The following is a 15,421-nucleotide window of genomic DNA, read 5'->3' on the forward strand; positions in this document are numbered from 1 at the left end:
GGTTGTTATAAGTAGGGAGGGTCTCCCTCTGCCTGAGGCAATCCAGTGCAGACAGAGGCCAGGCAGCATGGGTCTTGCGTATTATTGATAGTGATCAATGTTTAGGGCACAGTGAAGGTACAGTAGTCAAAGCTGATATAGGTCATTTTACATTGTTAATAAAACTTTTGTTATTGAAACTAATCAACTAGTCTCTGTAATTGTCTTGCATGTAATGCAATGAAGTGTCCACTGGGTGGAGACAAACTTTCAAAAAAGAAAATGTCTGACACATTTAGGTATTTGAGAGCTTGAAAAAATTGTGACGTAAAACTAAATTAATTTAATGGAATGATAGTTAAAGGGTTCTTATAATTTATATTTGTGGAAAAAAACATCCCAAACTTTGCTGTATACTATTTTGGTATTTTTTTCTGGTTTGCTATTGATTGTTCCACTCTTAAGCCTGTTTGTAGAGTAAACATTTCTATCTAGGAGGGTTAAACGGGGACAGAGATGGAAATACAGAATGGGAGGGACAGAAAAGCAAGATAATGTTTTATTAAGTCCCTGACAAGCAGCTTTTGTTTATTTTTACAGAGGGCTGGAAAAATAAGGTGAAAAAGAGACAGACCTCAGAAAGGATTCAACTGGTCACCTACTTTTGCTGCTGGAATTAAGTATAGTTTTATCAGTAAAGGCAAAAACTTTAAAGTTTCCTCAGCATGTAGTGATCAGGGGCTGACATGGTTTATTTCATAAATCCCAATCATCCCCAAAATGGGCTAAATGTACAATACTAATTATAATTTAGAAAGCAGGTTAGGTGAAATTATAACTCTAAACTGCCTGCAGATGTGAATGTGAGCCCTTTAACAAACTGGTGACATGCCCAATGCATGCAGGGATAGAAACACCAGAACAGCACAATGGGATAAATTGATTCTATAATAGTTTTAAACAAACTGTTGTAAATTGTTCAGAATATACACATATTGTATATATTTTTGCTTTCCAGTGAAAACCAGATAAAATTAACTTTTAAGCTAAACAAATTATTTCAAAAACAGAGTGTCTAAAAATGCATCTTCACAAAGCTAAAACAGGGCTGCATTATAACCTGTAGATTCACTGTCCATCTCCCACTGACTAACAGAGAGGCTTTCGCCTAACAACTTACTGATGTTTATTTCTATTTTGTCACCATATGTATATTTATTTAGAGTTCCTTAGACTTGGCTCATTGAGAGTCATAGCCTGCCTGTTCATGCCTGCATATTCTTTCTCTCACCCAAAAAACCTCTGTATGTCAGTTTGTGTGTTTCACACCTTTAAGAGTGGACCATTTGTGCTAACTCTGGAGCATTTTCTAGAACCTTCCTCTCACCCACCAGCCTTTCTGTACAACGCGGTGTAACTGAGGAATGTACATCTGCCGACAATAAGCATTTTGGTGTGATAAGGAGACATCAAGTAACTGGTGTCTTCACACAGTTTCACAGGCAAATTCAAACACATGCACTCACACCGTGAGAGGGAAGCTAGCCAGAGGCTACAATAGATTTTCAGCAAGGGTTTGCTTGGCAGGCTGAGCGCTGTCTGGTTTAGTAAGCACATGACATCTTTTGAAATAGACTATCTCAGGCCAGAACACTGGGCAACTAACAAAACTATTTCTTCTTTTTGCAGTGTACAAGCAGTATTTACTGTGACAGAAATATACATCTCAACATTTCTCTGGAATAATTATATTACATTAGGCTTTTGGGTCATATCTCTGCCTCTCAATATGAAAAAGTACAATAATGAAGGCTGGTGTTATGCTATTTATTCCTTGTCTCAATACAGTTTTACATTATAGATTTATACATGCATAAATGTGTACTTTTACAATGTGGCGAAGCAGTGACACTTGGTACAATACTAATTCACTGAAAAATATGAGGTTAAGTGTTAAGTGTGGAGGATTAATGTGTAAAGGAAGGTGAAGATATAAGGTCAATTCCTCCTCTTGCATCCTCAAGCACCACAAGGTAAGATACTGACAACTGACACCTTTTGTCCCTTACATCGCTGTAGTCCTGCTTCACACTCGCTCATGGTCTGAGACGCTGCAGTCGCATCCTCCCCAACTTGAACGCACACATTTAATCCCGGGGTTAAGCAATCTGCAGAGTCCTTACAGCGACACTCGTTGGTTTGATCTAAAAGAACGGTGTGAAGACAAATAAGATCAATGACTACAAATTGCAAATACTGTTATCATGGATTGTTTGTAGCTTTGAGATGTCCCTACCGTCACAGATCTCCCACATGTGACAGTTGGTGCAGTCTGTTGTGTTGTGCTCCGGCCACTTGCAGGTGCTGTCCTCTGCTATTGTGTAGTTCTTTCCAATACACTGCAGTGCATGCATTTTGCACACATTCAGAAGGACTGATTTTCTATTCACGAAAGTAGTGGCACACACCTCCAAAGATGAACTAGTGACAAAAATCATCATCAAACACAGTAACAAAATAATTCATCAAATTAGTCCATTTTGCAAAAAGTGATGATTGGTTGAGCAAACATACCTGCATTCGAAAGGCATTTTGCAAACACATTTTCCTCTGGAAGACTTCTCCCATGGTTTACATTGCACTGAAGGAGAGGGTTGTTGTGGTGTACTGACTGTGGGATACATAGACATAATTTATCCACATTGATAACAGACTAATATTAATCAATTCAATGATAGAAATATAGTATATGAAACAGTAAAGAACAAATGAAGCTCAGCGTAAGTTCATTCAGGAAAACTACTATGCTTTACATTTCACTCTCCCATCTCCTCATCAGCTGCATTGTCAATAGCTGAATGTGGGTGTTTACTCTTTCAGTTAAACCAACCAGATTTTGCCACAATCTCTGTGAGCTATTGTGTTGTTGCATTCAAACTTTAAATCTGTCTACTCTTTGCTGCTGTCAGTTGTCATTTCAGGCAAAATCGATGCAAACCTCCTCCACCCCATTCACCTCTAGTTCTCATCATTCCCAGCACCCAGGGTTCCTCCATCACATGCCTCGCTTCACATCACATCCATCCAGATCTTCTGGCTTTCTTTATCCATTCATCACCTCCATCAGTGTCTAGACTCCATCGCGGGGGTGGTGGGATATTCCTATATATCTACGGCCTCTATTCCCCTTATAATTTAACATTGCGATGCAGTCTAATCACCAAAGACTCTAACATTTCAACCTATCTCTCCTGATTGAAATGAAACGTTGGAAGTGAAATATACTGCCAGTCCAATGTGTTACACAGCAGGTCCATGCCATCCATTGGACTACTTTTAATAGTCTTTTGTAGTTTTAAACCTTGAAGTAAAATGTACCTGGGCTGCATTTGATTCCTGCTGGGTCTGGTGAAAAATGCAGACTGGGGTCACAAATAATTGTTGCTTCTCCAAGTAGCTGTCTACCCACTGGACAGGACAAGGTGACGGTGTCCCCTATGGCATAGGCATGCTGTAAAGGTGAGGCTATGACGTCTTCAGTGAGGGACTTAATGTTGCACCTTGAGACTGGGAGAAAAGTGGGACTTTAACAAATTAACTCTGTAATTTGTTTTGATTGTAAATGTTACACTTTGGTTATCGGTATTCACCTGTGCACAGTCCAGGGCTGGTAGACCAGGATTGATTAGCAGTGCATTCTAGGGTGCTGTCACCAACAAGATAATAACCGGCAGTGCAGGTATACTCAACCTTACTACCCACAAGGTAAATGTCTTTAGGGACCTGTGGAGCATAGAGTGACAAAAAAGTGATTATGTTTTATTTTTCAGTTCTGATTTCTGTACAGAAACATCTTAAAAAGGGAATAGAAATTAAGAAACAGAAATATGAATATTTCAATTAGGCTGACTGATAAAACATAAATTATTAAAGGAGTAACACTGAACTGTGGCCTTCTGGGTAATACTGACTGACCCAATACTGTAAAATCAATTAGTGTGATTGTAAAAATGATTGCAATAACTTGTTCCATAATGTACGGTAACTTCAAGTTTGTCATCTTTACCAGGATGTAGCCATTGATGAGAACAGGTGGGTTTCCACACTTCTGACTTGCTGGGAGAGTTTGGTCAAAGCACTGAGGCTCCATGGTTCTGTAGAAAAATAGTTAAAAATAGGATGTTGTAGACTTGCATATTGATGAAAACCAGTGGGAAACTTCATCTTATTGTAAATTCAATGCAATGACTCCTGGTGCTTGTTACAAAAATGTTACAAAATTCATACTGCAAAATAAAACTTCAACTCTCTCTGACTTCAAGTATTGCAGGTCTTGGTCTTCACAGTCTGACGTCTCAGTGGGTTCTCCGATACATTGTTGTCCCCCGTTCTGAGGAGTGGGATTAGAGCAGGAACGACTTCTTGACCTTCGAACCCCAGAGCACGCTGACCAGGCTGACCAGCATGCCCAACTACCGTGGATCACTCCTTAATGGGCAATAACAGAAAGAAAGAGGGAGAAAGTGAGAAATATAAAACAGCACTGTAAATCCGAACGTTCAAAGTACTTAAATAGATAACAATTTCTACTAACTTAATTTTTTCAAGTTGGTGTAACATGTTCTTCATTAACTTAAAAACATAACTTAAGACATCTTAATAGAATTGAGTAATAACATACTAATAATGATAAAGTCCTGCACTGTTAATTTTAACAAGTTGACTTTACTTAAAAAATGTATGGAAACTCATTGCCTTGAAAAAAGTAAGTTCAATGAACTTAGTAATAGTAAATTAGTGCAACTTTATTGTTCTGAGTAAACAATACTTAATAAACTTATATTTTCTAAGTGAACACAGCTTGTTTATTCTGAGTAAGTAACACTCAATAAGCTTAAACTTATTAAGTGAAAACAACTTGTCTATTTTAAGTAAATGACACTTAATTAGCTCATGGTTTTTAAGTTAATCAAGCTTGCTTTTTTAAGTAAATACTTAATTAGCTCACATTTTTAATATAATTGTATAACTGAGTATAACTGAATATAACTGAGTAACTGTTAATTTTAACAAGTTGATTTTACTTAATAAATGTATGCAAACTCATTGCCTTGAAAAAAGTAAGTTCAATGAACTTAGTAATGGTAAATTAGTGCACCTTAATTGTTCTGAGTAAACAATACTTAATAAATTTAATTTTTTTTAAGTGAACACAGCTTGTTTATTCTGAGTAAGTAACACTCAATAAGCTTATACTTGTTAAGTGAAGACAACTTGTTTATTTTAAGTAAATGACACTTAATAGCTCATGGTTTGTAAGTTAATCAAGCTTGCTTTTTTTAAGTAAATACTTAATTAGCTCACATTTTTTAAGTGAGCACTACTGAATGCTACTGACTTGTTTTCTGGTTCAGTTTACGTTCAAAGTACTTAAATAGATTAAGTAGTGTATACTCAAAGTTTTAGAAAAATTTCTACTAACTTAATTTTTTCAAGTTGGTGTAACATGTTCTTCATTAACTTAAAAACATAACTTAAGACAACTTAATAGAATTGCGTAATAACATACTAATAATGATAAGTCATTAACATTAAGTAGTGCTCACTTAAAAAATTTGAGCTAATTAAGTATTTACTTAAAAAAAGCAAGCTTGATTAACTTAAAAACCATGAGCTAATTAAGTGTCATTTACTTAAAATAAACAAGTTGTCTCACTTAATAAGTTTAAGCTTATTGAGTGTTACTTACTCAGAATAAACAAGCTGTTTTCACTTAGAAAATATAAGTTTATTAAGTATTGTTTACTCAGAACAATAAAGTTGCACTAATTTACTATTACTAAGTTCATTGAACTTACTTTCTTCAAGGCAATGAGTTTCCATACATTTTTTAAGTAAAGTCAACTTGTTAAAATTAACAGTGCAGGACTTTATCATTATTAGTATGTTATTACTCAATTATATTAAGTTGTCTTAAGTTATGTTTTTAAGTTAATGAAGAACATGTTACACCAACTTGAAAAAATTAAGTTAGTAGACATTTTTCTAAAACCTTGAGTATACACTACTTAATCTATTTAAGTACTTTGAACGTTCGGATTTACAGTGTAATCCAATAAAGAGTGACTGACTTACTTAGGTACTGTATTGTAAAAAGCAAAAGAATGACCATTATTAGAGCATAAACCTACTACCTAGACAATTTGACCCTGATGAATTCACTTTATGAATCCTATGATATTATACAGTTCAATAAAAATTTGTGAACAGAACTTGAATCAGAAACCCGAAAGAGCTGCAACTGTATGTCTGAGCTTGTTGATCCTGAATAATATTTGCCAATATCCCGTATCAAATCACTGACTTTGATATAAAGTCTGGTAGGATAATATGCAGTTGTTTACTAAACAAAATTATAGACTAATACATAAATAATCTCTCTCAATCATCACTTGTGTATGTGTGTGGCGGTGTCTGTTTCTGCAAAGACCCTGCCCTCTGCCTGTATTTCTCCTTTTTTTATTTTGCTGTGTGGGACATTTATAGGCAAAGAGCCTTTGGGCCTCTTGTGGGCGTGTAACCCCCAGCCAAAAATGCAGGATGTGCAGCCTGTTCTCATTCCCAGGTACCTCTTCTTTTTCACGACCCTCAGAATCTCATACCAATGCACAAGTTTAACCGACACACACAGATGCTTTGAAGCATTGCATTCACAAGAAATCCATCAATGTGGCACCTTTCCACCAAGGTTGAGGGGTGTTTATTTGTGGGTTGGATAGTAACCGCTGTGAAACATTCTGAAAATAATGTTTTATGCCACTGAGTCACTGCTTTGTTTGGCGCTCCCTCTCTTCATTCACTCTCTAGTTCGCTCTACCACCGCTTCTCTCTCTCTCTCTCTCTCTCTCTCTCTCTCTCTCTCTCCCTGGCTGGGCCAATTTTTAATGTGTGTTTACAAATAGTAAGCAATACCTCTCACATATTTTACCTTTAAGGTAACTTCATTAAGCCAATTCATTATACTTAGCCATGGCCAGAAAAAGACACCACCAGTTTTAGATAAGTTAAAGGAATAGTTCATGAAATGCGCTTTTAAACTGAGAGTTAGATGAGAACATTGATCATATAACCCTCAGCACGAAAGCAAATAAGCTTCAAATAATCAAATAATTCCTTTAAACATATCAAACTACCTTAACCAAGACCAAAGTGACAATAAAAACCCTTTCTGAAATGTAACACCCACCCTGCTGACCCTCCGCTTCAGTTCCCTGCTCACAGGCCAGTCCTGTTGTGCCAGGCTTACAGATGCATTTGCATGTATCTCCATCCATGACAACCATGCCATTGTTTCTGCAGGGCCGGCAGTGGCACGTGTCACTCTCAGTAAGGTACTGTTCTATAGCCCTGCGGAGGTAGAGCCTCTTCACCCCAGCACACTGAACCTCCTTCACCAGTTCTGACAACGGACGCAGCTGCCAAAACAAGAGAGATGTGTAGGTGTTGTGATATTTAATAAGATGTCACACTAAAATGTATATAATTTAGTCCAACATTAAGTTCGTTCTTTTAAATTTAAGAGCAATTATTTTACTTTCCCCTCACCGTTTGTTTTATGACCTTTGGAAATGATCGGACAGACTCAGCCCAGTTTGAGTACATTTCCCAGTTTCTGTCCGGATCAGAGAGCCTCATGCCTTCCAGTGCTGCGATGTGTGTGATGCCTCCCCCCTGCACAGTCACCTTTCGCACATTATTGCTCCTGGAATGACCTCCTTTAAAAAGGTTTGCAGAGGATGACAAAAGGATTTAGTAATGTGAAGTGTTTTCATAAGCTGGTTTGTTTGTAATATTAACATCAAAATTGTACCAGTGGATGATCTTTGTGGAGAACCTCCTTTCTTGCATTTCACATGGTAGATGGGGAATATAAGAACCCAACGTTTGGTCCTTGCACATTCATTATAGTCAGAACTTTCCCTGACTAGAAAACAACGGAAAGTCAAAGGAAAAAGACAAACAAAGTCAGTGTCAGAAATTAACAGTAGGATTGAGGCAGCACTTTATGGATGGACTACTAATACTACTAGTAGGTTATTTGCTTTCATTAAATTATATTTCAGATATTTGACATTTTAATTAAAATGCATTCTGATGACATATACTTTTTTTTTTTTTCTAAAATGTATGTATTGCAAATACTCTTAGCTTAGCTGTGGTGTCAATGGTGAACAACATGGCCTAGTTCTATTTTTGTACTGTAAAGTTCATACATAATACTTCTCAAAATGACACAAAGACACAACCAGCCACCATCAGAAGAAATATGTATGTGAACCATCAGAATGTGAGGTAAAAGTACTTTGTTCCCTACATGTCACATCATGAATATTTAATATAATAAGTTTCTTTCTTTGATTTAGGCTTGTCATGAAACTGCTGATGATTTACGAATCCTCACCCATCATTGTTTCAGTTTCTTCATCAATCTTGGCGACGATCTTAAAGGAGCCTCCAAGGCTTCCCTCAGACAGGTAATGTGTTCCAAACCTCTCTAAAACCTTCCTGTAGGCAGCGTAGTCATAGACGGATGGGAGTTTAACCAGTGCCTTCCAGAACACCTCTGATAATGGGAGGTACTGATGAGAGTTGCTCTGGAACTGAGCTACCTCTATGTCATTCTTTAAAACCAAAAGCTTTTGGGTCTGGAAGGAGTAAAATCACTGGGTAAGCTTAATTTTCTAGTTGGATTTTCCTCTTCCAATCGCATGCATTATCACAGGGATTTGCTGACAAAGATGCAGAGATCAACTCTCTGGTTCCTACATACCTGAGTCTTGTCATGTGTCTCATGAAAGTCATAGTTGCTATATCCTGTTGTGGTCCCGGTCACTGTCTCTCTTTTGACAATGTCCTTTGCATAGTGCCATTTACTGGTGTACGTCTCATCACTGAAGTCATTCTGAGCTTTGACCTGAAACAGCACAGGTTTAACTATGTTAAATGAACTATTTAAATCAAGAAATGTTTAAAAAATGAAATAAATGTGCACAGAACATGCACTAAACTGAGATGTTGAATCTTTAAAGGTATCCTGTGGAGTTTTTGACCACTAGTGCCATAGAGTAATGTTTTGACCACTAGTTTTGTGGCATTCACAGAATGACTTGCATACATACACACCACAAGACACCTGGAATAAACTGTATCTGTTTATGTTTTATTAAGAAAAGAATGTGATTTGATTCACCAGAGCACATCTGGAAGTGGTCTGGCTCGCATTGTGACGTGTGTAAATCATTGTCAATGTAATACTGTACATACATTGTGACAACATACTTAAGAAAAATAAATCCTCCCAGCAAGTTGAATAGGTCACCTGCGAAAAGTGATTTAGAAATGGATGATGCCTAAACTAGAAATCCAGACGCACCCTATCGGCAGCAAATGTAATTTGCAGCCAGGGTCAGTCTAGCAACTCTCTCCGTTGGCTTGCGAGCTGGAAAAAAAATATTCTGGTCAGGCCAATCACATCATGTATAGAGTCGGTGGGCGGGCTTTACATAATGACGGCAGAGTTCCGCATGAATTCCCTGCTACTTGAAAACAAAGAAGATGGCTGCTGCTACTGGCGAACAGCGGTCTTTCGAATCGGCTTTGGCCGCGACTCTGACTTGGAGTTTAGCACGGAAGTCATTCTTTTTTTATAATTTTTTTTGGCATTTAGGCCTTTATTTGTAGGACAGCTGAAGACATGAAGGGGGAAGATAGAGGGGGGAATGACATGCAGCAAAGGGCCGCAGGTCAGAGTCGAATCTGCTGCTGCTGCGTCAAGGAGTAAACCTCTATATATGGGTGCCTGACCTACCAGGTATGCTATCCAGGCGCCCACTGAAGTCATTCTTAAAAAAGGAATCTGTGTTCGGAGTTTTGCCGACCAGATATGGCAAAAGTTTAATCTATCAACTAGGGTTGCACTGGTTGGTTGTAGCGCTATTCTATTGCGTGCAGAGGAAATTTTCAATCCCGCCACTCGGATTGAGCCCTGAAAATGGTGAGTTCCCAGACATCTTGATCTGGGTCTTGCTTTTTCTAACAAGTCTGCCTAACTGATTTACATATTGAGACTCAAGGATGGAGGTAATTAAAGGGTCATTAAAGGTGCTCTAAGCGTTTTTTAGGCTACAACATTTTTTTGTAACATCTTCAGCAAAAATCTTCTCACTATCCGCTAGCTGCCTGTCCACTGAACACACTGTAAAAAATGGCGGTCTCTGTAGACAGCCCAGGCTCCACAAATGGCAACAAAAACAAACTGCGCCAACCTGCACCATGAAACATAAACAGTGTTCCAGCCAATAACCGACAAGGATTTGGGGTTGGGGGGTTAGTGCGCTAAAAGGAGGGTGAGGGGACGGGATGAGGAGGAGGGAGGGGCGAGCTAGCCTCCATTCTGTTTGACAATACTTCGAACGTCAACAAGAAATGACATCACCCAACATCGCTTAGAGCACCTTTAATACCAGGTTTAAATGCAAATATGCAGATCAGATGTCATTATTCAGATATTTCCAAATACAGATCACATTTTAACACAGGGTGTAAATGGCTAACCTAGTGACTTCAACACCAGCGTAGTAGTTTTAGTTGCCAAAGATGAACCAGATCACAAAATGCGACGATAATGATAAATGAGCAAAAGAAGAAGGCTGCAAGTTGATGTAACCAGTTCAATAGATTATAAATAGCTTTAAAATGTTTTATCAGGTAGAAATAATGCCACGTGGTAATAGGATGTTAAGAAATGTTGAATGTAAACAAAGCTGTTCAAGAACAATCAAAACTCCACAGGGTACCTTTAAAGTAATATGTGACCAAGCGGAACAACTATGTTTCCAGAATGACCAACCATAAAGCTGTACTGGATAGTACTAAGGGGCAGTCTGTAGAGAGTGTTGTGGACACCGCTGTAGATGTTGCGACACTGTCCCCCAAAGCTCTTTGTGTTGATGACAATGCCCCTCTGCTTCCCTGACACCACATCAAACCTACAGAGGCAATAATAGTATCCCACTGGTAAGCATATGGTAGGCTACCTGCTTGTGTGTGCAAGAATGGGTACACAAAGAATTTGTCACTTGCCCGAGTCCTAGTTCTTCAATATTTGGCGGGAGAAGCGAGTTTTGACATACAATGTGTTTATCCATGTCACAGCCACGTTCGTCGTGTCCATCCTCCTCACAGTCCTGATCTCCGTTACACTGCAGAGACTGGCTAATACACTTCCCTGTGGGTCAGAAGACAGACGAACAGCTCAGTGAATGTTATTTACAAGTATGATAATGGGAACGAACAGAGATTTATTTCTAACCCGATAAACAGCGAAACCAGTTTCCACATCCATCCTCTAGAGGGCAGCCTTGTGTGGTTTTGCAAGACCTGGTCTCAGTTCGCGCCCCATCGCAGGGGTTCCCTCCAAACTGAGCGTAGACAGCCATGGCTCGGCTTCTTGTCTGTAACCAAAATGTGAAGAAATATGATAAAAAAGTATACTAACAAGCAAATAAATAAAAACATAATCATAATTTTATAAAGTGTTACTTAAAGCTATAGTGCGTAGTTTCTGTCGCCCCCATGAGGAATTCTAAGTAATGACAACAAAATTGTCGGCGGTCCACATGATACAATCCTTCACATTACTTTTATTAAATGGTCATCATGTATGGCAATATTATAGTTATAGTCACATTCCAATTTAAATAGATTTTTATTAATAATTAAGCATGTTCACAATAAAATAGGCCCTCCTGGGCTGCTATCAAACGCAGCACAGGTAATGTTACACTAGCAGCTGGCACAGACTATAAAGAAAGCAAACAATATGGCAAATTACCCAACCAGCGAGACAGCAGTAGACGAGCAGTTAACCGACCGAGGCAGCGTAAACTGAAACCCCTGTTTTTTTCTGTGAGGTAAAATTACTGTTTCTGTCAATAGATATGCAGTAGCCTATATATATTCTAAATGTAGCGTACAAATACTATACTACTTTGCCGATTTTAAACCTGCTATGAACGGCATCGCTCCATGACAGCTATCAGTTCGTTTGACTAATGCTTTTTTTTCTCCGACGGAGAGTGATACTTGTGCAAAGGAATTAAATGTCATGGTCATAGCCATTGTAAATGTTTTTTTTATTTTGCTTGATTTGAGCTTCCCATTTTATAATACTAAAACAAATCCTTGTAACCTGTAATTTGGTGCAGCCATCACACTCTGACCAGTCACCATATGGCCCCCACTGGCAATGAACTCTCTGGTCACAAAACCTTGGGAATGAAATTGAAATCAAATGATTCAATAAATGAAACCAAATAATCATTGCATATTTATGTCATTCATAATGTTTTTAAAAAAAAAAAGTTTTTTATGTTGAAACAGAAAAGCAAAAACACATGTACCCTTTGGGAGTGAACAGGAATAGCTGCCATGGCAAGGCTGCTAAAATGAGTGTAATGCTCTGAAGAAGTGAAGAGAAACAGAGCAGAAGAGATGAAGAGAAAAGAAGATAAGATGCAGGGGATGAAGGGGTTTTAGGAGTAAACTGATGTAAATGCAAAAAAAACCTCTAAGATGTCGGTTATACTGTATATCAAATGTGTAGAAATCTGAAATATGTGTTTGTTATTTCCCTGTTATTGAATGTAAAATCTACTTGCCTTCATGGTGAGCGAAGAGCAGCGAACAGAAGAGTCTTGAAGAGGCTTTGAGCGAGATGCTGTTTTAAATTAAGTTTTGTTTTCTTAGGGAGTCAACTTCTTGGAAAAACATTCCTTGGAACTCATTGGGTTTTATGCAGAAAAGGAAAGATTTGTGTGTGTGTGTGTGTGTGTGTGTGTGTGTGTGTGTGTGGCGTGCGTGTGTGCGTGCGTACGTGTGCGTGTCTTTGCTTTAGAGAAAAGATAATATTTGTGTGGCTACTCCTGCCAAAAAGCTCATTGTGAAACTGCAAGCAAAGTTTCCTTCTGGAGTGAGAATCTCTCATCTGCTGTTCTTCTTCTGACTCTCACATTTGTTTTTGAGCTGACAGCCCTTTCTCACAGCAGACACTTTTACCTGTCACAGCAGGAAAGCACAGGTGAAACTATTAACACTAAATAGTGCTGTGTTCCATTTCAGGTGTGCCAGTAAGTAAGTAAGCTGTAATACATGATACCAGTAGTATTAGGCCTTTTTGACATGTCACAGTAGGGAAAGCACAATTCCATTTAGTTTAGCCACTGCTAATGCTTGCTCTTGAGGGAATTACTGTAATTGTTGGGGTTTTGGAATTTATAGAGTGTGGTCTAGACCTACTCTATCTGCAAAGTGTCTCAAGATAACTCTGTTATGATTTGATACTATAAATACAATTGAATTGAATTGAACTGAATCAAGCATTTATCTCACTGGACTCACATCAAATGTCAAAACAATGACATTAGTTCAAACTTAACACTGTCTTTTTTTTATTCTGTACAATTAGCTATGTAGCTTTTCAACTTGTCTTTTTCAATGACATATAACTATTTGTTTTGTCTAAATGACTATTGTTTTTTTTAATTTGTTCAGAGAGACTTTTGCTGCAGATGAAAGCATGTATGAAGAAAAACTTTGACAGAGACACAAAATGATACTAGTATTGAGATGTGACACAGGAGGGCAATAGAGATTTAAGAACCATTTTCTCTTCACTGCCGAAATGCGATTCAAGGCTGAGCAAATTTGTGGATATTGTAAATAAACAGAGGAGATTTTGGAGGAAAAACTGCATATGGTAAAGGATGTATTAAGACATTCCTAAAGGTTGAGCCAGATTTTATTTTAGATCATTTAAAATGTTGCACTTAATGAAATATGCATGTTAAGAGAGACAGAGAGGCTGGATGATGAAGTCCATGACAATCCGATGTAGGCTATGTCTGCAGTGACACATCTCTTACAGCCAAACTTGAGATTCTCTGCTATTTAATGAGGAAGTGTTCCCATATTGGTATATCAAATCCACACCTCTGTCTAATTGTGGGTATATATTGGCTGTCACAGCCAGAAAGGAGGCCAAACTGTGCATATCCATCACATACTGGCAGCTCAAGAGGAAATAACACTGAGTTTGAGTGTTTATATGATTATTTTCAGCAGCGGCAGGGCAGGTGAGGTTGTGTTGGTGAGCATTGATTACTGCTGCCTATCATTTATAGAAATAAGCAAGAGGCAATTTATCCTGCCCACAAATTTAGGATGTCAATAATGTACAGCTCAATTTAAAATTTGTTTCAAAACACAGAAAAGGTTACGTTTACTACTGTACAATGGCAATGAAGTTTTGGAAATGAGAATACATTTTCTGGTTCTGAATAAATAGCAGAGACATACAATAGAGAAAAAATACAAACCTCAAACAAATGCTTTGTGCCCACAATCTCAGCCCTACAGTACATTCACAGAAAAAGAGAGCTCCATCCAGGTAAGCATCATATTCCAGAGCAATTTCCAGCAATTTTAGAGCAATGCAGAAAATGTATTATATTTTCTACTTGACTGTCTTAAAGAACAAGTGCCTTCTATCTAACAATATACAGCAGTATACTTTATTATTGAACTGTACATATATTTCATTTTTGCAACATCTGTCATATACAAGAAAGTGTGTAAATAATCACATTATTATAGTTAGTTTAGTTTAGTTTATTTATTTAGAGAAACAGGGACAGCGTACAATAAACATTAACCTCAAGGGGAGAGATACATAGTCCCTGGGACTACGACTACGTAGTTACTAATTACTGAAAACTTTTATTTGAGTTGTAGTGTCTGAATGTCCTTAACTTTAAGCTTAGGTTTCTGTTAGGCTTTGCCCCATACTGCTGAAACATCTGGAAAGTGTTACCAGTGGGGCCCCCTAGAACAGAGGTTGGAGCTACTCCATGTGGAGACAGCTCATTGGTTGACCTTTGTTCTTACCATACACCCCCACATCACCACGTCTTATGTTACGCAATGCACAATTTCTTATCAACACATCATCACAGCATTGCAACTAAAGATACCACATTACCTCATAATACATAATACAAGTCATAATACAAATTCTAGATAATCAAAACATAAGTCATGCATACTTTGTGATTTCCTTATTTCCAAAATGACCACCCAATGCTAAATGACTCGGCTACTATACAGCAGGGAGCCAAGTCCCAGCACCTCAGGCTACAATAACAGTTGGCTCAGACAATAGGCCACCAGACCATGCGCTCCATTAGTGTCGCTTCTGTGGTTCTCATGATGTTCAGAGGGCATCTTTGACCGCCATCTGCCCTGGAAGTTTGGTCTGCCAGAAAACGACAGGCTGTGAGGCTCCGAGAGAGACAGACTTAGTCAATAGATACGGAGCTTATGTGCT

The 15,421-nt window shown here is 38.1% G+C and overlaps 1 protein-coding gene across 1 annotated transcript; it reads right to left on the reverse strand.

Moving 5' to 3' along the window:
• Positions 1–1,792: 1,792 nt before the first annotated feature.
• On the reverse strand, positions 1,793–12,820 carry c7a (complement component 7a). The gene is made up of 18 exons (XM_028577964.1): positions 12,699–12,820; positions 12,441–12,499; positions 12,230–12,308; positions 11,351–11,492; positions 11,122–11,266; positions 10,889–11,027; positions 8,810–8,953; positions 8,441–8,684; positions 7,850–7,963; positions 7,585–7,754; positions 7,226–7,454; positions 4,296–4,467; positions 4,046–4,133; positions 3,630–3,762; positions 3,358–3,546; positions 2,554–2,650; positions 2,276–2,460; positions 1,793–2,183 (listed from the first exon to the last, which is right to left on the reverse strand). The coding sequence occupies exons 1-18, from the start codon at positions 12,702–12,704 to the stop codon at positions 1,999–2,001; spliced, it is 2,520 nt and encodes an 839-aa protein (XP_028433765.1). The 5' UTR covers positions 12,705–12,820; the 3' UTR covers positions 1,793–1,998.
• Between the last annotated feature and the right edge of the window lie 2,601 nt (positions 12,821–15,421).

Source organism: Perca flavescens, chromosome 5 (genome assembly GCF_004354835.1).
Source record: "Perca flavescens isolate YP-PL-M2 chromosome 5, PFLA_1.0, whole genome shotgun sequence".
Classification (NCBI taxonomy): Eukaryota; Metazoa; Chordata; class Actinopteri; order Perciformes; family Percidae; genus Perca; species Perca flavescens.

What these genes read in the sequence shown, in the direction of transcription:
- c7a (XM_028577964.1), bottom strand. An exon ending in TTCCTGTTCACTCCCAAAGG is followed by an intron (nt 12,309 to 12,440) that starts GTACATGTGTTT and finishes TTCATTCCCAAG; the next exon opens with GTTTTGTGACCAGAGAGTTC. An exon ending in AGGAATCAAATGCAGCCCAG is followed by an intron (nt 2,651 to 3,357) that starts GTACATTTTACT and finishes TGTATCCCACAG; the next exon opens with TCAGTACACCACAACAACCC.